The sequence below is a fragment of the Eublepharis macularius genome, chromosome 9 (assembly GCF_028583425.1).
Source record: "Eublepharis macularius isolate TG4126 chromosome 9, MPM_Emac_v1.0, whole genome shotgun sequence".
Taxonomy (NCBI): Eukaryota; Metazoa; Chordata; class Lepidosauria; order Squamata; family Eublepharidae; genus Eublepharis; species Eublepharis macularius.
The window spans coordinates 7,026,879-7,050,782 of record NC_072798.1 but is presented as its reverse complement, the minus strand read 5'-3'; the positions used below and the strand labels follow the sequence as shown (position 1 = coordinate 7,050,782).

The following is a 23,904-nucleotide window of genomic DNA, read 5'->3' as shown; positions in this document are numbered from 1 at the left end:
GGAGAGTTGCCAGCAGGGGCATTGGGGAGGGGTGCCATCACTGGTGAAGTGAGGTAGTGACATTGCTGCTTTTATTTCTCTCTCACTGCTGCTGTACAGAGGGCTGCTTTCCCACCCTAGGGAGCCCTATTTGAAACCCTGGCTAGTTCACATTGGAAATCGAACCCGGTGGCTTAGTGCAGCATCCCGCGTTACCAGGCCAGCCATCTTTCTCTCTGGCTCTGGTCTCAGAGACTATTTAGTTATTTAGACAGGACTTTTTTTCTGGGAAAAGAGGTGGTGGAACTCAGTGGTGGAACTCAGGACCGTACAATGACGTCGCTTTGGGTCAGCTGGAACAAGGGGGGAGTTTTTTAAAGTTTAAATCGCCCTCGGCGAAAATGGTCACATGGCTTGTGGCTCCGCCCCCTGATCTCCAGAGAGGGGAGTTTAGATTGCCCTCTGTGCAACGGCGCAGAGAGCGATCTAAACTCCCCTCTGTCTGGAGATCAGGGGGCGGAGCCACCAGCCATGTGACCATTTTCAAGAGGTGCCGGAACTCCATTCCACTGCGTTCCGGCTGAAAAAAAGCCCTGTATTTAGGACCTTTTTAACCTGCTTCTCTCTAACAACAGACTCAACAGGCTAGTTCAAGGATAAGCATGCTTTTTTCCTAAGTGCCACCTCTGTATCTGGGAAGGACAACATGAGTGCTGCTGGATTTTATAAATTGAATCTGGTTCTATTATGCTACCTGTTTTAGATTGTGATGCAATCCTCTCTGCGCCTGCACTGCAGGGAGAGCGGAATATAAATAAATAAATAAATAAATAAGTATCTCCTTCTGCGCAGGGCATTCAAAAGGCACTCACACTCGGCAGGACCTGTTGCCGCTTTGGAAACTCTTCAAGGCAGAAGTATTTTGGCGTGCTTTTGCTACATAATAATTCTACTCTGAGGCAAAGCAAATTGCTGTGCATTTTATATACCTGCTGTTGTATGCTATTCACAGAGTTTTATAGACTGCGGTTGGGACTAGAGCCGTTTTTAATTTGTATTAGGCTGTTGTTTGTGATTTTATTGAAAATATTATAATTTCTTATTGGTTCTTATCCAATTGTTGTGAACCACTTTGAGGTCTTAATGGAAGAGAAACCATATAAAAATTGAATAAATGAAACTGAATTAAGGGGAGGGGGAGGAGTTGTACTCAGCCAGACACTGGGAGTAAGCTGTGCCCTGATGGTTCAGCCAGTGCCTCAGACCCAGTTGGTAGGTGCATGGGTCAGGGAAATGATGACTGGTATAACCAGGGCTCATTTCGAGGGGGAACGCGCAGGAATGCAGCTCTGGCAGTTCCCCAAAGAGGTCACATGTCAGGTGGCCCCACCCACCTGACTCTCGGCCATTTTGGGACCATTTCAGCCTGGATCGGGGCCGAAACGGCCCGGATCGGGCCTCTGATGGGTGGTGGATCACTGTCCCACTCAGCAGCGGCCCGATCCTGACCATTTTGGGCTCCTTTTCAGCCATTTTCAGCCCCTTTTTGCCATTTTGGGCCCAATTTTGGCCCTGAATGGCCCTGAATGGGTCCAAAACAGCCAGGATAGGCGATGTCAGGGGGTGCGGCATGAGCAAATCAGTTATGCTAATGACACACTTCTGGTGATGTCAAGGGGCATGACATGCTAATGAGTTATGCTAATGAGTTATGCTAATGAGTTCCTCCAGCTCTTTTTCTACGAAATGACCCCCGGGTATAAGCCTTGCCTGTTGCCTTCTCTCATGCTACCAGGCCAAGGCAGAGCTGCCATCACCTCAGGACTTGCCTTGGAGAAGTGGCTCTGCGTGTCTGTGAAATTTTAGGCAGCTTTTGTTGAGCCTTTTCATTTGACTGGCCTCGTTGGGCAAAACCCCTCCCTCATCTTCTACTTCCCCGTGATTGTGGTGGGAGAAAAATGGAAGGAGAAATAGTAAAGACTTCAGTAGCACCTTTAAAACTAACCAACTTCATTGTAGCATAAGTTTTCAAGAACCACAGTTCTCTTCGTCAGATGCATCATCAGCTTTCGAGAACCACAGCTGTCTTCATCAGCTGCATCGTCAGCTTATGAGAACCACAGCTCTCTTTGTCAGATGCATTGTCAGCATTCGAGAACCACAGCTCTATTTGTCAGATGCATCACCAGCATTCGAGAACCACAGCTGTCTTCATCAGATACATCGTCAGCTTTTGAGAACCACAGCTCTCTTTGTCAGATGCATCGTCAGCTTTTGAGAACCACAGCTCTCTTTGTCAGATGCATTGTCAGCATTCGAGAACCACAGCTCTCTTTGTCAGATGCATCGTCAGCATTTGAGAACCACAGCTCTTTTCGTCAGATGCATCGTCAGCTTTCGAGAAACACAGCTCTCGAGAGCTGTGGTTCTCGAAAGCTGACACTACATCTGATGAAGACAGCTGTGGTTCTCAAAGGTTATGCTACAATAAAGTTGGTTAGCCTTAAAGGTGCTACTGGACTCTACTGTTTTGTGACTACAGACTAACATGGCTAACTCCTCTGGATCTGTGATGGGGGAGAAATGACATTGTGCATAGTGGTGATGATACTTTTGAGGGATCATCTGGAAGTGATGTCACTGTGTCGAACGAATCCTGGGGAATTTCCCATCACCTGGAAGCGATTTCATTGCTTTGCATGCTGCTGCCCCTTCTCCAAATGTTTCCAGGATTGCCAGGTTCAGACTTGGCAACCTTACTTTTCATTGCTTATGTATTGTACTGTTTCTAGGGTTTTGTTCTCTAATTTTGTAAACCATTTGTGTGTGTGTGTGTGCGCACGCGTGTGTTCAAGTTGCATCCCACTTATGTCCACCCTATAGGGTTTTCAAAGCAAAAGATATTCAGAGTCAGTTCGTCACTGCCTGCCTCTGGAGTCTGGACTTCCTGGATAGTCTCCCATCCAAATTCTGACCAGAGCCGATCCTGCTTAGCTTTGGAGATCTAACAACTACCTGGATCAATCGGTTTTCATTGTACTGTTAATTGTGCATATTATATAGATTTTTTACATTTTTTAAATGGTTGAATCTGCCTTGTGCCTCAGTAAGAAAGGGAGCCTATAAATGAAGTAAGTAAATAAGTAAGTGAATAAATGAAATAACGTCTGGGAACAAAATGTCTGTGTTACGTTTTCTATAAATCTCTGTGTTAGGCATGGCAGTTCAATGGGCTCTGAAACTTTAGCAGAGCCATTAGCTGGATCTGTTCTATCGAATTTGGAGTAGACTGCAGAATCCAAGATGGATTCTGCACTCTCTAAGCATGCGCCAAGAGACACGGTGTGACAATGGCATGTACATTCACCTTAACTGGGCTAGTTTATGAGAAAATGCAAATGTTTTCTTAGCAGCCTCCAGTACTTATTTCCCTCCAGTACTTACTTAGTAGCCTCCAGTACTATAAGTACTGCATACTTGTGGATAAAATGAAATATAGGTTGACCATATGGGAAGCAAGCAGCCACACGGGCAGGTCTTTTTCATTATAATAGCAACCATAAAAACTTCTAAAAGCAACCATAGCATTACTGCAGTCTCTTTCCCCTAAGAACTATAGCCGAAGTCTCCTAAAATCTCTCCTCAAAAAGAAAATGGACTGCCCATAGTAGCTCTGGCATATCCAGCCACTCAAGGAAGTGAGGTGTGCATAACAGTATGAATAGTCAAACATGTACATCATTTTATCCAAATTCATTGCTGACGGATTTAATCGTGTGTTAAGCAGAAGCAAAATGTCTGGGAACAAAAAGTCAATTTGTACAAAATGTCTGTTACGTTTTCTATAAATCTCTGTGTTAAGCATGGCAGTTCGATGGGCTCTGAAACTTTTTAGCAGAGCCATTAGCTGGATCTGTTCCATCAAATCTGGAGTAGACTGGAATCCGGGATGGATTCTGCTCTCTCCGAGCATGCACCAAGAGACACGGTGTGACAAATGGCACTTGCGCAAAGGGCCAAAGGCAGAGTTGTTATCATGTCAGAAGCTTTGTCTCACAGGTTATTTCCAGAGCCCATTACTGTTCGACAATTCTCAAGGAGACCATTCGGCCCAAACTGGAATCTAAACTTCCAGAACCCAGATTCCAGCGGGTGCTAAGTTCACCCCGGAGTACCAAACCTGACTGAGTCAAATGGTCCCAAGCCGAAGAGAAATAACAAAACAGTTGAATGTGGAATGAAAAGAGAAACAAAAAACTTGTGGAGGAGGAGGAAGAATGTACAATAAATACAATACACAAAGCATTGAAAAAGAAGGAGCTATTCTGTGAGAGAAGAAGCCCCCCCTCCAATACCCAGGAAACCAGTGGTTGGAATTTCACCAGCAAGGTGGTAATCGTAGATTTACAGCAGCAGGGAGTTGCCTTGGAGAGAATAAAGCAAACTAGAAGGGAAATCTGATTTGCGTTCTCAGCCTCCCTGCTTAGCAGCCCTGAACACAGCGAGACAGCTACAATTGCTTGCATTTTATTGATTCTCTGCTATGGGCTTTGTGCCTTAGAAAATACTCCCCGGCAGATGGTACAGCAAACTCCTTTTTCGGCACAGCTCTGCCAAGGGGGCTTTAAGAAAAGCCCCAACTCTTGTTTCCTCTCGCATAAATCTTGAGTCATTTCTCTGAAGCCGGTGGGAAGATTCTGGATTTTACACCCATGTAAATCCCCTATAAATTCTGATGTCAGCAGAAAACCTTACGAAGCTTCAGCCCGACATGTTAAGCATCTCGATTTTATCTGGGCAAAGGGAACTTGTAGCAGGGGAGTGCTATCATGTAATCCACAGCAATGCTTCCAAAATTCTTCTAATCTAAATTTCTCTCCCGGTTTTGGAATTAAAATTGCTTGGTCTTGTACCAGTTCATGAACTTGATTGTTCTTTTTTTGCATTTAATTTCTGATTTTGCTAAGAGCCGCGTGTGCACCGTTTGTTGAAAAGTCCAGTTCCTTCAGGTTGATTTTGCCTTTCCTCCCCTCTGCATTACTTAAATTCATACGGGCTTTGATAAAACATTACACAAAAAGCCATCTTGATGTTTTTGCATTAGACACAGTTGTGTCACAATTCCTTGGGCATGTGTCGAAGAGAGCTGTGGCTCTCGAAAGCTTATGCTACAATAAAGTTGGTTAGTCTTAAAGGTGCTACTAGACTCTTTGCTATTTTGCTACTACAGACTAACGCAACAAACTCCTCTTGATTTTGGGCATGTGGTTCACTATTGCACATGAGCCTTGTATTAAACACTACATAAAAGCCGTCTTGATGCGACACATATGATTGCGTCAAGATTCTTTTGGTGTGTGTTTTGCTGATGCACATGTGCCCTTGATGGTGGTGGAGAGTGCCCTCAAATCATAGCTGACTTCTGGCGACCCCTGGCAGGGTTTTCATGACAAGAGACTAACAGAAGTGGCTTGCTGTTGCCTGCTTCTGCAATCCTGGTCTTTGTTGGAGGTCTCCCATCCAATTACTAACCCAAGCTGACCCTGCTTAACTTGTGAGATCTGTCGAGATCAGGCTCACCTGGGCTATCCAGGGTCAGGACTAGACATGGGCATGAACAGGAAAAAAATTCCGAACACCCAGTTCATTGTTCGATGCCATCCACGAACAACAAACAATGAACGTGGATGAACTTGAACTGTTCCCGGACATGTTCATTGTTCATTGTTCTTGGGGGCCAGAACCACCCCCACCCCACTTAGCCCCCCTCCCCTCAAACCCCCTTACCTGGCCCTTTAAAGATCCCTTTAAACTATCAGCTGGCAGGCGGTGGGGGGGATTCCCCCCCTGCCACCTGCTAGTTTAAAGGGCTCTGTCCTGGCAAAAACAGCAGTGTCTGCTGGTGGCTAGTTTGAGGGGTTACAAAAGTGACCTTCTCAATGTCCAATACCCACCAAATTTGCAGGGGACATAGTCCTCACTGTCCTCTGAAGACCTTCCAAGTTTCAGAGAGATTACACCCCGGGAAAGGCATGATCCACGGGTCTCCCCGTTGGCTGTCATTTTCTCTTCACAGTGGCAAAAACGGGACTCTCTGTTGGAAGTACTTTGAAGTGTTAAAGCCAGAAGGAAAGCCAGAAGGAGTTCAGACAGAGTTCAGTCCCTCCCTGCCTCCAGTTGCCAAGGGGATTGATTGCAGCAGGTGCCAGACTGTCTGGCTTGCTGAACAACTGCAGAAGGCAACAAACGAGGCTTTCAACGAGGACCTGTTTGTTTAGGATGGGGCCTCACGAACAGCTTGTTCGAGAATAGCAATTAGGCTGTTCGTGGGTTTTTTCTGTTCGTAATGCTGTTTGTGCCCATATCTAGTCAGGATGTGCCCTTGATGAAACACTGCAAAAAAGCAATTGATGTAATTTTATGTACCCAGTCATATGCAGTTTTGCTTTGAAGGGGTAGTAATTTATCATGACCTTGGACCCTCATATCTGCAAAGTCTCTCCTGCTATGCTCCACCATGCCAGCTTCTTCCATCCATCCAGGGCCTTTGGCAAGTGCCGCTTTGAAAACAAGGGCAAGATCACCAACTGCCCATACATGTACATTCTCTGCTGTGGGCCCCACCTTGTGGAATGGCCTGGCCGAAGAGGTCGGGAAGGCTCCCCAGCTCCCATTCTCCAAGCTTTCCGCAAACCAGGTAAAACTTAGAGCAGAACCACAAGTGACAAAAGGCACAGATTGGACACTTGTCTGCTTCCCTCAAGTTTTGATGGGAAATGTAGGCATCCTGGTCTCGCAGCTTCGCTCTCTGACTGCTGTCCAATGGACTTTTCAACTGTCACTTGTCCAACATTCCGCCAAGCTGCCTACATTTCCCATCAAAACTTGAGGGAAGCAGACAAGTGTCCAATCTGTGCCTTTTGTCACTTGTGGTTCTGCTCAGAATTGTTCTGGAGGGTATTTCCATAAAGGTAACAGGGCTATATTTTGATGCAATAGTTCAAGAAGATGATTTTAAAAAGAAGGGAACTGTGGGCTACATTACTGGGTATAGAATATATTATCTGCTTGCGATAGGTTTGATTTTGCTCTCTCTAATTGGCCTTTTGCCATTGTTAACATAGCCTATCTAATACTTACACTTTTTTCAGATTTCTGTGGTCCTGATCCTATTAGATCGCTTAACAGATATCATATTCTATTTTAGGTAGCAGTTATCCTGCAACACCATTAGTGGACCCAACATCAGCCATACCATCTCGGGTTCATACTCCTGCTCTTCCTCTAATGTGATTTATGCCATCACGGGCCAGCAATGCCCTTCCATACTCTACATTGGACAAACTGACCAGTCCCTTTGACAAAGAATTAATGGACATAAGTTTGACATCAGAAACCACATTTAAAAATCAGTGGGGAACCTTTTAACCTTCCAAGACATTCAGTTGCTGACCTAAAGGTAGCTGTTGTCCTGCAGAGGAATTTCAAAGGAAGATTAGAAAGAGAGACTGCAGAATTGCAACTGATAACGAAGCTCAAGACAATGCATCCACCTGGACTAAATCGAGACCTAGGCTTCCTGTCTCATTAGCAATGCTGGTTTCTCCACACCCACTACCTCTCTGAATACCCCACCCTATCCATTCACATCTGCTATTGTCATTTACCAGCCATTGTCATTCGGCTTCTGTAATCACTCCACTCTCCAAGATATAAGGACAGATGGACTCACATTCTAGCTGTATCTGAAGAAGTGAGCTGTGACTCATGAAAGCTCATACCCTACCACACATGTTGTTAGTCTTATAGGTGATACTGGACTCTTGCTCTTTTCTACTGCTATTGATTGTACTGACTTACACTGTGTAACCTGCCTTGAGACTCATTGAGAAAGGCAGACTATAAATAAGATAAATAAACACATAAAAAAGGTAGAGGGAGAAGATGGGAAAGAACTGAGAAGCTGTGACCAACAGTGCAGACTGCAGTCTTGGAATCAGCTTTAAAAATGCACCAGCTTCAACTGGTGTTCGGGAAGAGCAGAAGAACGTGGAACAGAGAGGATGTCTGACTACAAAGGAGCAGACACGGGGAAATCCACTCATCCTTACAGTAAGTCATCACTGGGGAGAGACCAGCTGTCTATTCCCAGTTTTTAAAAAAGGAGAGGGCGGATAATAAGAAAACCTTCCTATTTTAAGAATTAAAACGTCAATATTGATCTATTTAAAAGAGTTTTTAAATTTAAAAAAACACTATTTCATTGCCACAGCTTGAGTAGACTAGAAAATCTGAGTCTCCGGTGGATTTCTTTTTCCTGAAACTCCAATGGTGCCAACAGGGCTTTCCCTTGAGTTGTCTGGCTGTTATGAGATGCTGGGTGTATGGAGCAGCTAGACGTATTTCCTTGAGCGCTGCACACTGCAGACGGGTGGTGGTAGGGGAATGGGGCCAGCGTATCTGAGAGGCCATCTTTCCCCATAGGTGCCCCACAGGATGCTCCGATCGGGAAAGAAACTTCTATTGGTGGTCCCTGGCCCCAAGGAGGCCTGCCTGACCTCAACCAGGGCCCGGGGCCTTTTCGCTCCTGGCTCCAGCTTGGTGGAACTCTCTGTCTACTAAGACCACGGCCCGGCAGGATTTGTTATCGTTTCACTGGGCCTGTAAGACAGAGATGTTCCACCAGGGGTTGGCCTCCGTCAGCTGAAAAAATGGAGAATATAAAAATTGAATCCCTTGTCCACCACGCTGTAAACCGCCCTGAGCCCTTCGTGGAGGAGGGAGAATAGAAATCCAAAGAAAGCAAACAGACAGACAGACAGACAGACAGACAGACAGACAGACAGACAGACAGACAGACAGACAGACAGACAGACAGACAAATGACACTATAGCATTGTAACTCTGAAGGTGAGCTTAAACGGGCATGACTGCTTAGGATTGCACTGAATTGCATCAACTGAGAGACGGTAGTATGGGTTGGATCCGAAGAGCAGTCCCCAAAAGTGGAATGGTGTGGAGTGTGGCTTAGCAGAAGAGACTCTCTCTTCCCCCCCCCCCAAAAAAAACTCTCGTTTGCATGCAGAAGGTCCTAATCTCATAAAAAGTACCAAGTAGCAGGTGACAGAGAAGATTTCTGCCTAAGATCCAGGAGAACTGCTTCCAGTCTGAGTAGACAAGATAGAATATTTTTATTTTATTTATTTTTTATTTTATTTATTTCTGTAATTTATAGTCCGCCTTTCTCACTGAGACTCCAGGCGGATCACACAGTGTGAGATGAGCACAGTCAATATCAGGAACATTTCCGAAAAGAGTCCAGTAGCACCTTTAAGACTAACCAACTTTACTGGAGCATAAGCTTTCGAGAATCACAGTTCTCTTCGTCAGATGAAGAGAACTGTGATTCTCGAAAGCTTATGCTCCAGTAAAGTTGGTTAGTCTTAAAGGTGCTACTGGACTCTTTTCGATTTTGCTACTACAGACTAACATGGCTAACTCCTCTGGATCTAAGGACATTTCCGTAAACAATGCCAGAGGGTAAACAAATGCAAGTTTACAAAAACACGGCATTAGCAAGAATCCGATACAGAGTTGAAGAAATGCTGAAACAGAGCATAAGCTATTCTAGGGTTGACATTAGACCACATGAAGCACGGGTAGCTCATAGCAGCACATATTTAAAGCAACAGATAATACGTAAGGCAATATAGCGGTGAAGTCTATGGTCCCTAACTCATTAGCGAAGCATCCGAGAACCTCTCCCTACAATACAGCCCTCCTATCTGAGTAAAAAGCCTTTTTGAATCATTTGGTTTTGCATCGTTTGCGGAAAGCTAGGAGAGTGGGGGCTCTCCTGACCTCCTCAGGCAGGCTGTTTCACAGGGTAGGGGCCACCACAGAGAAAGCCCATGTACGGACTGCTGTTGATTTCACCCATGGCAGGCTGGAAATTGCAGGAGACCCTGTTCAGATGAGCGAAGCGAGGGAGGTGGTCCAGTAGGTATGCCGGACCAAGGCCGTGAAGAGCTTTGTACAAGATAACCACTACCTTGAACTGAGCATGGTAACTGACCTTGACGGACCAATGGTCCGATTTGGTACACGGCAACTTCATACATTTGTATGTTCAATTCTATGACAAAATCCAATCACACCGAATGCTACAGATGTTGACAAGTACCTTCTGAGCAGCAGCTTGGGGTGGTTCTTGCTCTCTAGATTCTTGTCTATGAGGTCTGCCAGCAGCTGCTTGAGGACGTCGGTGGCGTATTCCAGCTTGCTTTGCAGCACAGTCATGATCAAGGAGGCCACGTTGCCCCGGTCCCGCATGGAGAAGCTTCGTTGGGACTCCAGGGTACGAATGAAGGACAGGAGGAAGATCTTGCTGTTGATGAGCTGGGCAAACAGTTTCAGGCCTTTCTCGACTCGCTCCTGCCGATAGCCAGGGACCTGCCAAAAATACACATGCGCAGAGAGGAATTGCTTGTGGCCAAGCCTCGAAGCTGCATTCTTGGAAATATCTTTAGATGCCTGAAGGACCATCTGCTCCCATATGGGCCTCCTGATCATCATTTGTGCTACACAAGCTCTCAACATCCCTCCTGACTCCTGCCTGTAGAGGTTTGAGGAACAGCAGGCAGAGAGCCTGTCTGAGAGCCACCTCTAACCTCTGGTCAAAGACAAGGAAGACAAGGAAAGATGCTGGCCCACGAAAAACACGAATAGGACAGAGATGGTCATGTGGTACTTCTGTCCCCATAAAAGCTTCCAGGTCATCTTTGCTCACTGGTCTGAGCAAGAAGAATCTTGCTGCTTCCACGTTCGCTGAGATTTCCTTGTCTTGTTGCTAGCTTCCCCATGCATGTCCCCTTCCCAACTTGACAGGAGATGGGTCTGCTGTCTTACAACCATTCTTCTAAAACCAGCCCAGCCCATAACACCAAGCATGAGCAGACAGGCAAAGATTTCAGAGAATCATAGAGTTAGAAGGTACCTCTAGAGTCATCTAGTCCAACCCCCTGCACAATGCAGGAAATTCCCATCTACCTCTTTTTGCTCTTTTCTCCACCCTTTGTGATGGTCTTTGACCCGAACTGTTAAAAAGTATTCATAGTAGAGATTAAAAATGGTAGTCCTCTTCCTAACAAACCCTCTGGGATCCTGGCTAGAAAAAGTAATTATTGCTTCCACCATGCTCATGTAAATCTTTGGGACATCATAACACCAGGCTAATATATTACAAGTAAAGTTTGTTGCAGCAGTTTCTGGAGGAAAACAATTAGGAAGTTCCCGAGAGTTGCTCCTGCTTCAATATCAGTTTAGGAGCATTTCTCAACAAAGCAGTTCATTGGAGATCCCAATCTGACGGCATACAGAATTTTCATGATTTCAACGGTCAGGAAAAAGGGAACAGTGACCTTGGTTGTGTTTCAGCCCAAAGTCCTAGGGAATAGGGATGCACACTAGAGATGGGCATGAACCGGAAAAAAAACAAATCACGCGGTTCGTTGCATTTCATGAACCACAAACCATGAATTTTCACGAACCTGCCCCAGTTCACGAACCGGTTCATTTGGTTTGTGAAGATGTCACATCCAGGTTAGCAGAAGGTCACTTCCGGGTCAGCAGAAGGTCACTTCTGGGTCAGCAGAAGGTCTGCAGGAAGTCCATCCCCTGTTGCCTAGGAAACTGATTGATTGGCGCCAGGCTGTCTGCAGTGCCGAACCAAAAAACAAACCAAATGAACCAGCCTAAAGTTCGTGGCGGTTTGTCAGAAATGGACTTTGACGAACCACTGGTTCGCGAACCATGAACTGGCCTGGTTCATCATGAACTTTGGTTTGTATTTTGGTTCGTGCCCATCTCTAATGTGCACACACTTCCTGAGAAAGTTTTCTAGTCATACCTAAACTTATTTTCCTTCCTTGGAAATTCTTTAGATGTTGTGCCCAAAGAGGAAGCTCCACATTTGCTTCAACTTTCACATCGAGAGAAATCTGGTAACATCCTAAAGCTATGCAGAACACTCCAGAGAGATTTCACTAATATTCTTAAAACTTTTTTAGGCTCCCTTCCGAACTGATCAGAAGCATCACCTGAGGAGGAACCGTCACAATTCTCAAAAATTTTGTTTTAGTCAAAATTTCAGTAGCAACTTCAGATTGATATGAACGTCTGGGGTATGCTGGCTGGGCTACCCATGACTGCTGAATTTGGGGTAGCTTCAATGAGAGAAGCAAATGTCCATAATGTTATTTCTTTTGTCTCTTGTCCTTTTTATTTTGTCTTTTGTCTTAATCTCCCCCCCTCCCATCCCTTCCTGGGGTTTTACTCTGCTGAAATCTTAAAACTTCGATAGGAGATTTCCTCAGAAACAGAGGGGGCTCAAACCCTAAACGGGACAGAACTGTGAGAATCCATTCATTCATAATTTAAATGTGCATTTTTACACAGTAAATTATGGACACACAAGTGGAGGAGGAGTCCAAAGAATATGCAAACAGTTCCTGTCCACAAACCTGGGCTGGATGAAGCATATTCCTGAAATAATGGGATAGAGAAGGTAGAGAAAGAAGTATTTGTCTCCCTTTCTCACAATAGAAGAACTCGTGGGCACTCAATGAAATTGCTGAGCAGTTGGGTTAGAACGGATAAAAGGAAGTACTTCTTCACCCAAAGGGTGATTAACACATGGAATTCACTGCCTCAGGAGGTAGTGGCAGCTTCAAGCATAGACCGCTTCAAGAGGGGGTTGGATAAACATATGGAGCAGAGGTCCATCAGTGGCTATTAGCCACAAGGTATAGATGGACCTCTCTGTCTAGGGCAGTGATGCTCTGTATTCTTGTTGTTTCGGGGGGGCAATCAGTAGGAGGGCTTCTAGTGTCCCTTCCCCACTGGCAGACCGCCTGAGGACACCTGGTTTTTGGCCACTGTGTGACACAGAGTGTTGGACTGGATGGGCCATTGGCCTGATCCAACATGGCTTCTCTTATATTCTTATGTTCTTAATTCATACTGGGTAAAAATTCAGAAACACCACTAGCGCAACTGTACATTATTACGCACAACAAGCTGTGTCCACATGAAGAAGATACCAAGCAGAAATGAAAGCAAGCTAGAAACGGTACCCTCTTCCCTTTGCTATTTGGCCAGTGTGCTTTGTCCTGAACTCTGGAATTCTCTCTGCAAGTTTCCCTCTCCCCCCCCCCTTACACTGCTCACCAATATTTCTTCAGCAGGGCCAGCCAACCCGTTCCCCTCCCCTCTTTTCCAGCCCTGGCTACTGGCTGTCTGCTCCGCTCCGCTGCAGAGACTGCCTGCCGTGCCAAACCTTTTTCACTGCAAGTGGGAACGCTCGCTTGGGACTCGCATTAAGATGCACTGAACACATTATTGACGGTGATGTCATTGAGGCAGCGGCACAGGCTGCTAAGCCTCAGAGGCAGGAGGAGGCCACCCCTGGCTTTTGCTAAAAGGGCTTGGTTCCAGAAGGAGCTGCCGATAATTGGTATGCAGGAGGGGAAAGGGACTGATTAAGGCCATGGGTTCTCCAGAAGTAACCCAGTCAAGCATTCCTGTAACAACGGGCTGCTCTGACCACAGGTAGCACAGAAGTCAAAGCCAGTGGCGGGGCAGCTTACCGTGCTCTACAAAGACACAGAAAATCACGGCTAAGATGATCAAGGGATTGTGAAGTTCCTTCTCCGTGACAACAGACTAAACCATTTGGGCTCTTTGCTTAGACAGACTCACGGAGAACATGATAGAGGTTTATTAAATGATGAATGGAGTGGAGACAGCTGATGGGGGAGGGATTTTCTCCTTTTCCTCTAAGAACTGGGATCATCCAACAAAATCGATAGGCAGAAGTTCAGGGCAGGGAAACAAAACAACGCATCACGGACTCGGGGATAGTAATAGCAGCCTTCCTTATTGCAAGTATTTCAAGTTAGAAGCGCTTTGAATACTTGAAAGAGCGGCACAAATGTGGAGTATTTTTCCTCGTCATCATCATCATCAATATAGAAATCACAGCCATACAATATGGTGCCGGACATTAGCATACGTGCCTTTTAAAAAAAGAATAGAAAAGTCCACGGAGGACACGGCTATTATTTATGATAGTGAAATGGAGCATCTGTTTTCAGAGGCAGGACACCTCTGGAAGCCAGATGCTGGGGGAAAGCCAGAGATGCTTGAGAGCTTCTGGAGACATCTGGCTTTTTATTTGGTGGAAATGGGATTGCTGGATTGAATGGACCTTTGGGTCCAAAGCCGTAAGACACGTGATCCTAGATTGCTAGAAGTGATCAGCTCTTGCTGTTTTAAGTCACTTGCTGGCACTATTCTGACTTTTTATTCCTTTTAGGACACAGTGTATGAAGTTTATATCAGAAGGCAATGGGCTTTTAAGAATCAAAAGTTTGTTGCAGAGCCGGATCTAGGGGTGCGGGCGCCCGGTGCAAACCTTGCCTGGGTCTCTGTGCATGTGCACAGCGCATGCACACTCCTGGCGTTGCGTGATGACATCACTTTCATGAGCTGTGGAGCTGGTGGTGGCGGTGGTGCGTGCGTGTGCTGGGGCGGCCAGCTGGCTTGCCTCACGCGCCCGACCTCCTAGCCCTGTGCTCAGCCATCCATGTGGCAAGCCAGCTGCCCCAGTGCATTCTCTCGCCGCTGCTGCCACTGCCAGCTCCGCAGTGCACTGTGTGCTGGGGCGGCCAGCTTGCAGTGTGGGTTGCTGAGCGCAGGGCTAGGAGGCCCTCCATGTGGTTCACATGCCCTGCTGCCCTTTGCCACCCACGTGGCAAGCCAGCTGCCCCAGCACACAGTGCGCCATGGAGTTGGCGGTGGTGCTGGCAAGGGCATGCACTGGGGCAGCTGGCTTGCCATGTGGGTGGCTGAGCGCAGGGCTGGGAGGTCCTGCATGCATAGCAAGACAGCCACCCCATCGGCAGGGCTGGCGAGGGCCTCCCAACCCTGTGCTCAGCCTCCTGGGCAGCTGGCAGCCACGCCCAGCACCCCCTCTTTGGCGGTGCCGGGGGCAGGCTACCCCCCCTCACTCTGACACCCGTTTGTTGTCAATCTTTTAAGAAGAGGAGAAGAGCGGTCAGTGGGCAGCCTCTTGGGCTTTTTTGCGGGGGGGATACCTTCTTACCTCCAGATCTCTCAGCACAGGATGATCTTCAATGCCGGGGAAAAGCACCCGCATAGTATACGTCCGGTAATCCAGGAAGGGAATGCCAGCTCCATCTAAGTCGCTTGTCAGCTCATGAATGTCAGTCTGCAGTTCAGCAAAAGCTGTGATTTGGGGGAGAGAAAAAATAAGGCCTAGAATATTAAAGGCAAGATTATACCCAAGCGAGGATAACTGGATATAGCCGGATCTTGTTAGGTCTCAGAAGCTAAGTGAGATTAGCCCCACTCAATACTTGGGTGGGACACCTCCAAGTAAGACTGGGTTTGCTCTGTAGAGGAAAGCAATGTCAAACCACCTCTGCTCCTCACTTGCCTTGAAAACCACTTGCTGGAGTCACTGTAAATTGGCTGCAACTTGACAGCACACACATACACACATTTACCCAAGTGGACAGTCTTTGGAGATTTGAAACTTGGTCTTCGTGATCAGTCATGAAGCTTATTAAATGAACATAGACTATCAGTCAAGCTTTCTGATAGGAGGTTAAAACAGCATTACTTCTAAGTAATTCCCACTAAGCAAGTGGGAAATACCAGGCATGCAATTTCCTCCAAATCCTTGGTCTGAGCTAAGATCACCCTGGCCATTTCCACACACGTTGAATAATGCACTTTCAGTGCACTTTAGTTATCCTTTAGAAGTGGATTTTTTGTTCCACACATGGAAAATCAGTTACAAACATTCACTAAAGCGTATTGAAAGAGGATTATTCAGCGTGTGTGGAAACAGCCCCTCTGTTCCCATATGTCATTTGGAAAAATCAATTATATCTCTCTCTGCTTGCCCTGACCTGGATAGCCCAGGTGAGCCTGATCTCATCAGATCTCAGAAGCTAAGCAGGGTCGGCCTTGGTTAGTAATTGGATGGGAGACTTCCAATGAAGACCATAGTTGCAGAGGCAGGCAATGGCAAACCACCTCTGTTAGTCTCCTGCCATGAAAACCCTGCCAGGGTCACCATAAGTCAAATATAACTTGAGGGCAGGATTTCATTTTGTCATAGCTCTGCTCACAGAAAAGTAGTAACGCCCATGCTCCCTTGCCACCTTCAGTTACCAGGTTCACTGCAAGATTCAAGATTCTGGTAACGATGCGCAAAGCCCTTAATGACCTCCGATCCGCATGCTGCCACTCCTGCGATGCCCTGCCACGACAGCTTTGCTCATTAGAACAAAGCTGGCTGAAGGTGCCGCACAGGAAATGGGTGAGCTCAGCAACAGCTTTTCCTGCATGTTCTCTAAGTGGCTTCCACTTTATGGAACGGCCCAGCCAAAGTGGTTAGGAAGGCCACTTCCTGACAATATGCAAAATAGAAAAGTTCAGGGGGGCATTTTAGAAAGGGGTTAGAATATTAACAGGATGAAACAGCATAGGAGGTAGCTTATATAAGGGATAATAATATATTATTTAGCTCTAACTTGGATGATCCAGGATAGTCCGATCTAGTTAGATCTCAGCAGCTAAGCAGGGTTGGCCCTGGCTAGTTCTTGGATGGGAGACCATTAAGGGTTACTATGCAGAGGCAGACAATGGTCAACCATCTCTGTTTGTCTCTTGCCCTGAAAAACCTACGGGCTTGCCATAAATTGTCCACGACTTGACAGCACTTTCCACCAGCAATGTAGTCGATGGCACTGTTCATTGTACGTATCACCTCCCTTTTTACCGCACTGTCCTCTACCTCTGTAATCCCAAGTTAGGAAGTCTGGCTTGTATTTGCATTGTTTTCCCAGTCTCGACTGCATGGTTTATTGATGGTCTTTGCTTTTTGTATTTTGTAATTTGCCTTGCGTCTCGGTGAGAACAGCAGGCAATAAATAACAACAACATTTGATTTATATACCGCCCTTCAGGACAACTTAATGCCCCATTCAGAGCAGTTTACAAAGTGTATTCTTATTATCCTCACAACAATTGCCCTGTGAGGTGGGTGGGGTTGAGAGAGCTCCGAGAGAGCTGTGACTGACCCAAGGTCACTCAGCTGGCTTCAAGCAGAAGAGTGGGGAATCAAACCTGGCTCTCCAGATTAGAGTCCTGCCGCTCTTAACCACTACACCACACCATTATCATTATCATCATCTAAGGTAGCAGGGCTGGGAAATCTCTCTCTGCTCCTGAGACCCCAGAATGGCACTGGAAGTTAGAAGACAACCATGAGCAAGACGGAGCAATAGCTTGACCCGCTATAAGGGAGTTTCCCTTGATTTCAGGCATCAAAACCAGGGCTTTTTTTTCTGTGAAAAGAGATGGTGGAACTCAGTGAGTTGGCAGCACACAGGGCAACTCTTGGCAGGAGGTGGTGCCACTGGTACGACATGCGTGTGTGCGATGTGCATGCATGCACTCCCAGGACTGTGCGATGACATCACTTCTGGGAAATGACATCATCATGCAGGGTGCAGCCACCCCTAGGAGTGCTCCCACAAGGGGGGGGGAGTATAAATTTCACTCCGCGCCACTGGTGATTTAAACTCCCCCCTTGCTCCAGCAGACTGGCACCAGTCCACTGGAGCAAGGGTGGGGTTTAAATTTTAAATTGCCCTTTACGCCGCTCGCAAGCAGCGTGGAGGGTGATCTAAACTCCCCCCTTGCTGTCAGCTGGAGCAAGAGGAAGGATTTTAAAGTTTAATGGTCACTGGCCATGTGACCATTTTCTAGAGATGCTGGAACACCATTCCACCACGTTCCATTTGAAAAAAAGTCCTGATCAAAACAACCGTTTTCTGATTCCCATTACATTGGCCTCCATCTATGCAGGCTCCATTTCACTCCAAGCCAATAGTAACTTTTCTTCAAATTTGTAACTCTTATTATTCTCTATCCTGTCATTACCATATAATTCCTTGCTTGCAGTTTCACCCGAACATGAATCTATGGACGTATACTCCAATGTGGCTTATCCTGCAAGGAGCTCAGGGAGGGACACAACATTCTGTTCTCCCCATTATATCCTCACAACCCCATGAAATAGGTTAGGCCGAGGGAGTGCAATTTTGATGGCCAAGAGTGGAAATACACATTGTGAATTTCCTAGGGACGCTCAGGTGCAGGATTTTACGTGTGGTCCCCAATTCATGTGCGGGCTGTTCTTGCTCGGCACCCGTGTATGCCACTTTCATGGGAGCTCCCTTTGTGCGATTGCATCTGCAAGTGAGTCTGGAGGACAGACCGCCAATTCAGTTCTGTTTTCACTGTGAGAACAAGTACTGTAGGCTCCTTTGACTTGCCAATTTGCATTTCTTTAAGGTGTGAGAAAGTGTCAAGATCTGCATTTTAATGAATGGATGTGGGAGGTGGGGGAAACTGGGATACTTTTAGCAGTCAAGGAGGAGCTGATATCCAATGCATGAACATAGTCATGCACAGCAAATGGAAATGTGACTGTGTGAGTGGGTGCATGGGAAGCTGGAGGGGAGACACGTGAAATGAGGTTCACTTGAGCGTCCGTAGGTAATGTGTATTTCTACCCTGAGAGGCAAACTACATGAGATGAACGGCACGTGAACGGCACGTGAATGGACTTACACGTGTTGCCGCATGTTTTGTGTTGCACACTTGCCTGTGCTGCCAGACTGTGCCTCATCCCGTGTCCACGCGGGCACGGGCTTCCTCCTCACCATGCCAAGAGTCACGAGTGGTATCCCATCATGCATTACCACCCTCTAGCTACCACACTTGATTACTCCAGTGGGAGAATGAGAAGCTGAAAAAGGAAGCCAACAGATGAAGGCCTCTCTATAATGCCTTGTTGATTCTGGGCTGTGCACTTGCCACTGCGGCTACACAGCAAACTGGGGAACTGTAGATGTGTGCCCAATCTGGGTCTTGTCCCCATTCCAGGACTGACCAGACACGCAAATGTGGGATTTTTGACACTCACTTGGTCGTGTGCCGTTTGTCTCGTGTAGTTTGCCTCTGAGTGGGGATTTGAACCTGGGTCTTGTAGGTTTGACACTCTAATAGGAGCTCTGCACAGCTTTTGGACACCCTTGATATCAAAAGAGGTACTTCTGCCTCCCTCCTCCAATTCCTCCATCCCTATCCTGAAAACATAGGGATTCCTCCCAGCCCTTTGTACGCCTTCAGCTCTGTACCTTCCTTGCATTCCAAGGCCACTCGGGACTCCAGGTTGTCCATTTGCATCTGGAGCCGCTTTAGGGTGAGGTCGCTTTCCCGGGACTTGCGTTTGTAGGCAATCAGTACGGCCACAATGAAGATGATGAGCAGCCCTCCCGCCACAGCAATGCTGACAATGGCGGTCAGGCTAAGCGGGCTGTCTGGGGAGATGTAGACCATCCCTGGGGAAAACTCCATCCCTCCAACACGAGCCTGCGGGAAGAGCCGAGAAACCATACTGAGTTCAAGGCATCAGGGAAGCCTTTTTAAAAATCAATCTGAGCACGAGGGATTGCAGCGATTGGACATCCCCGAACACCACGAACCAGGTTTGAAATCCACGCTATGTGGAGGTGCCTCTAGAAGTCACTCGGAGATTCTTGACTCCCAGGGATGTTCAAAGCAACTGCAACTCTCCATGGCCAATTGCGTTTGCTCCAGTGCACATTAGAAGCACCTCAGCTTACCATCACTTTGTGCCGTCCTATAAGATTCGGGGACTCGCACAGCAACTGAGTGTCCGACACGGTGACCGCACAGGGTTTCTCGCCCACCAACACTGTGTAATTCAGCTTGGCGTTCCCCCCTGCAACTGGTGGGATCAGGTTCTTGCCCTAGGATGAGAGACAGGAAAGCGTGAGGACACACAACTTCAAGGAGCGTAGACAAGCAACAGTTGCTCAGATGTCTTTGATGGTTGGGAAACAGCAACCAGCATCCAGCATTATGTTCTACGATAGCAGGAGGGATGGCCAAAAGGACATTACAGAAAAACACTTCCCACATCAGAGATTCTCCAGTCTACTCGGACTTCCTCAGTGTCTGTGGCAGCATTCCTAAGCAGGTCTACTTGGAAATAAGACTCATATTACTCAATGGGGCTTATTGAGGGTTGCCAACCACCTGGTGAGGCCTGGCAAAACACCAGGCCTGGTCTGGCAAAACACCTCCAGAATAACCTAGCCAAACTATATGTCTATAGAATGACAATTAATCTCCTTGTAACAAGGATCAGTTCCCCTGGAGAAAACTGCTAAGTTGGAGGGTGGACTCTACAGCACTATACCCCACTGAGGTCTCCCCCTGCAAACACAGGCTCCACCCCCATATCTCCAGGAATTTCCCAAGTCAGAGTTAGCAACCCTTGGCTTACTTCCAGGAACATGCCCTTAGGACTGCAGCCATGGCACTAGGACAGGAACCCCCAATTTTATTTTATCAGTGAAACTTGCACCCACAGGTCTGGTTGGATATTTTGAATTAGAAACCAGCCGTCTTCACCTCTCTGCACATCAACCAGTTAAAAGCACGCGGCATACATATCAGCATACAATCTCAACTCACAGAATCATAGAATCATAGGGCTGGAAGGGACCTCCAGGGTCATCTAGTCCAACCCCCTGCCCAATGCGGGAAATTCACAACTACCTCCCCCCCACACACACCCACACACACCCCCACACACACACCCACACACCCCTAGTGACCCCTGCTCCATGCCCAGAAAATGGCAAAACACCTCCAGGATAACCTAGCCAAACTATATGTCTATAGCTGTTCCATTGACACAGACATATTGAAAATGCCCCCCTGCTTTGTAATGTCCCAAGACCAAACCTTCTCCTTAGAAGGTGAATGTTCCACAAGACTGCATCTATCTAGAAAATGTCTATTATGCTTTTTCTCCCAGGAGCTCCTCGTGGGGGGTACATGATTTTCCCTTCCTCATGATACTCTCGCAATAATCCTGAGCAGTAGGCTAGGTTGAGAGACAGGCCTAAGGACACATTGCAAACTGCATGGCAGAGTGGAAATGCAAACCTGGGACTCTTTGCTCTTAATCCAACATGCTAATCCCAATTCCAACAAATAGTAGGATCATGTTGAGTATCATAACTTTGTGCTAATGTTCAATTTTCCTCATCTTTGCAAATCTTCAGTAATGCTCAAGCAAACTTTTTGATATATAAGTTATCATTTTGTCCCGTTACATTTATTCCCAAATATTTGACTGGTTTTCTGGTGACAACACAGTCTGTTATTTTTTCTATTTCTTTTTGTTCTATTCTGGTTGCCGTTAATAACATTATCTTAGTTTTCTTTTTATTCAGTTTATATTAAGAATACAATCCAAATCTAAATGTTTGTTCTATTATCTATTTCAAAGAAATATTTGGTTTTGAGAAATATTTGGTTTTTCGGGAAGTATTCGGTATATATTATATAAACTTAACAAAACAAACAGCTTTCTGCTAGTGAGGGGACAGCCCTTTTACAGAATGTGAAACTGAGAGGGAAACATGAAAATATTAGCACAGGCAGGATTTATTAGAGACTATTGCTTCTTTTATCTGTTACCTTTATTATAACTGGTGTTCCTGGCTTAAGTTCCAAGACCCCGGGAGGGTTGAAGGCCTCAAAGACTGGATTTGGGTAGTACGTAAAATTGGTTTTATTGAGGATCAGCAAGGAGTGGACGTTGTCTAAGATGAAGCCAAACTCGTCGGGGCGCTCGGTGAGGTCTGACTGGTTGTTTGGGTCAACGGCCAGGGCTGGTGCTTGGCAGGTCATCTCTGTTTCATTCTGCACTTCACACACCTGTAACGGATAATCCATACATGTTGGAGAGTTGGGGTTGTGCCAGCAAAGTAATGGACCCTTGGGCCCATAACTCCCAAATGGAGCGTCAGATTCATAGTGAAAGGACAAGACGACACGCTCTTTTTACAAAGCTTGGTAACAATTAGTCTAACGTTTCCCAAGATTCAGCACCATTTTCATGCAAATCTGCTTTCTACTGAGTCATACTGTTGATCTTCCAAAGTCAGCTTCATAATAGCAACAACGACACATTCGATTTATATACCGCCCTTCAGGACAACTTAACACTAGAGATGGGCACGAATAGCAGTACGAACAAAAAAAGCCACAAACAGCCCAATCTGCTGTTCACAAACAAGCTGTTCGTGAGGCCCCATTCTAAACAAACAGGTGGTCCTTACAAGACTCATTTGTTGCGTTCGTCAGCCATTTGTCAAGCTAGACAGTCTGGCGCCTTTCAATCAATTCCCCTGGCAACATAGGCATGGACTGAACTCTGAACTCCTTCTGGCTTTCCTTAAGTAGTTAACCCCTCAAAGTAGCTTCCAGCAGACAGCCCAGATTTTTCCAATGGGAAAAGAAAATGACAGGAAAAGAAGGGACCCATGGATCCCATGGAGATTCTCCCCACCCCTCTCGCATCTGGCTGCAGCAGCCCAGCGGCACCCACTCTCCAGGTGCGAGAGGGACAGGGAGAATCTCTCCGCCCCTCTCACACCAGGCAAGAGCAGCCCAGTGGTACCCATTCTCCTGGTGCCAGAGGGATGGAGAGAATCTCTCCGCTCCTCTCGCACTGGGCAGAAGGCAGCTCAGAAGTGTCCACTCTCCCGGTGCCAGAGGGATAGAGAGAATCTTTCTGCTCCTTTTGCACCGGGCAGGAGCCTCCCGGCAGCACGTGCTTTCCCAGTGCCAGAGGGACGGAATCTCTCTGCCCCTCTCGCACCAGGCAGCAGCAGCCCGGCAGCACTGGGGTGGGGCATGGGTGGGGGCTGGGGGTTGTGGGGTGTATAAAGGGCCCTACCACTTGCACGTGGCAGGAAAGGGCCCTTTAAACTATCCGCTAGCAGGCGGCAGGGGGGAATCCCCCCCTGCCGCCTGCCAGCGGATAGTTTAAAGGGATCTTTAAAGGGCCACAAACAACGAACAATGAACATGTTCGGTAACAGGTCAGGTTCGTCTGTGTTCATTGTTCATTGTTCTTGGATGGCAACGAACAACAAACAGCGTGTTTGGGGTTTTTTTGCATTCGTGCCCATGTCTACTTAACACCCACTCAGAGCGGTTTATTATTATCCTCACAACTATCACCCTGTGAGGTGCGTGGGGCTTCTGAGAAGCTGTGGCTGACCCAAGGTCACCCAGCTGGCTTCAAGTGGAGGTGTGGGGATTCAAACCCGATTCTCCAGATTAGAGTCCCATGCTCTTAACCACCACACCAAACTGGCTCTCCATATCCGCTGGCTGGCAGTGGCTCTCCACTGTCTCAGGCAGAGGTTTCATTAGACAAGCCGGGGAATGAACCTGGGATGTCCTGTAGTGAAAGGTAAGCCATGGCCCAATCGCTTGGTGGGAGAGTGAACAATGAAATCTTCCTCTCAAGTCATAGTTGACTTATGGCGACCCTGGCAAGCAACTAACAGAGGTGGTTTGCCATTGCCTGCCTCTGCAACCCTGGTCTCCGTTGGAGGTCTCCCATCCGATTACTAACCATGTCCAACTCTGCTTAGCTTTTGAGATCTGATGAGATCAGGCTCTCTTGGGCTATCCAGGCTGGGAGAGTACTTACATTAAAACTGCTCGTCTTATTGAGTTTTTGTTTCTCCTCTGTACTGATAGTTAGTTTAAGACTTAATAATACATGCACACAACTATCTTGCACCCATTTATCACACTCCATCACCTCTCTCTTTGGGTACATATGTTATTATTATTTTATTTTTTTATCAACTTCATTTATACCCTGCCTTGCTCCCCAAAAGAGACCTAAAGAAGCTGGCCTCAGTG

At 46.8% G+C, this 23,904-nt stretch overlaps 1 protein-coding gene across 1 annotated transcript in view; it reads right to left on the bottom strand.

Moving 5' to 3' along the window:
• Positions 1-23,904, bottom strand: part of PLXNA4 (plexin A4) — a 749,270-nt gene that overhangs the window by 100,087 nt on the left and 625,279 nt on the right. Inside the window, exons 18-22 of the mRNA XM_054988198.1 lie at positions 21,658-21,897; positions 19,767-19,913; positions 19,278-19,512; positions 15,143-15,285; positions 10,163-10,431 (exon numbers count right to left, since the gene is read on the bottom strand). Of these exons, the coding sequence (XP_054844173.1) occupies positions 10,163-10,431; positions 15,143-15,285; positions 19,278-19,512; positions 19,767-19,913; positions 21,658-21,897 (1,034 nt within the window). The remainder of the gene's footprint in view (positions 1-10,162; positions 10,432-15,142; positions 15,286-19,277; positions 19,513-19,766; positions 19,914-21,657; positions 21,898-23,904) is intronic.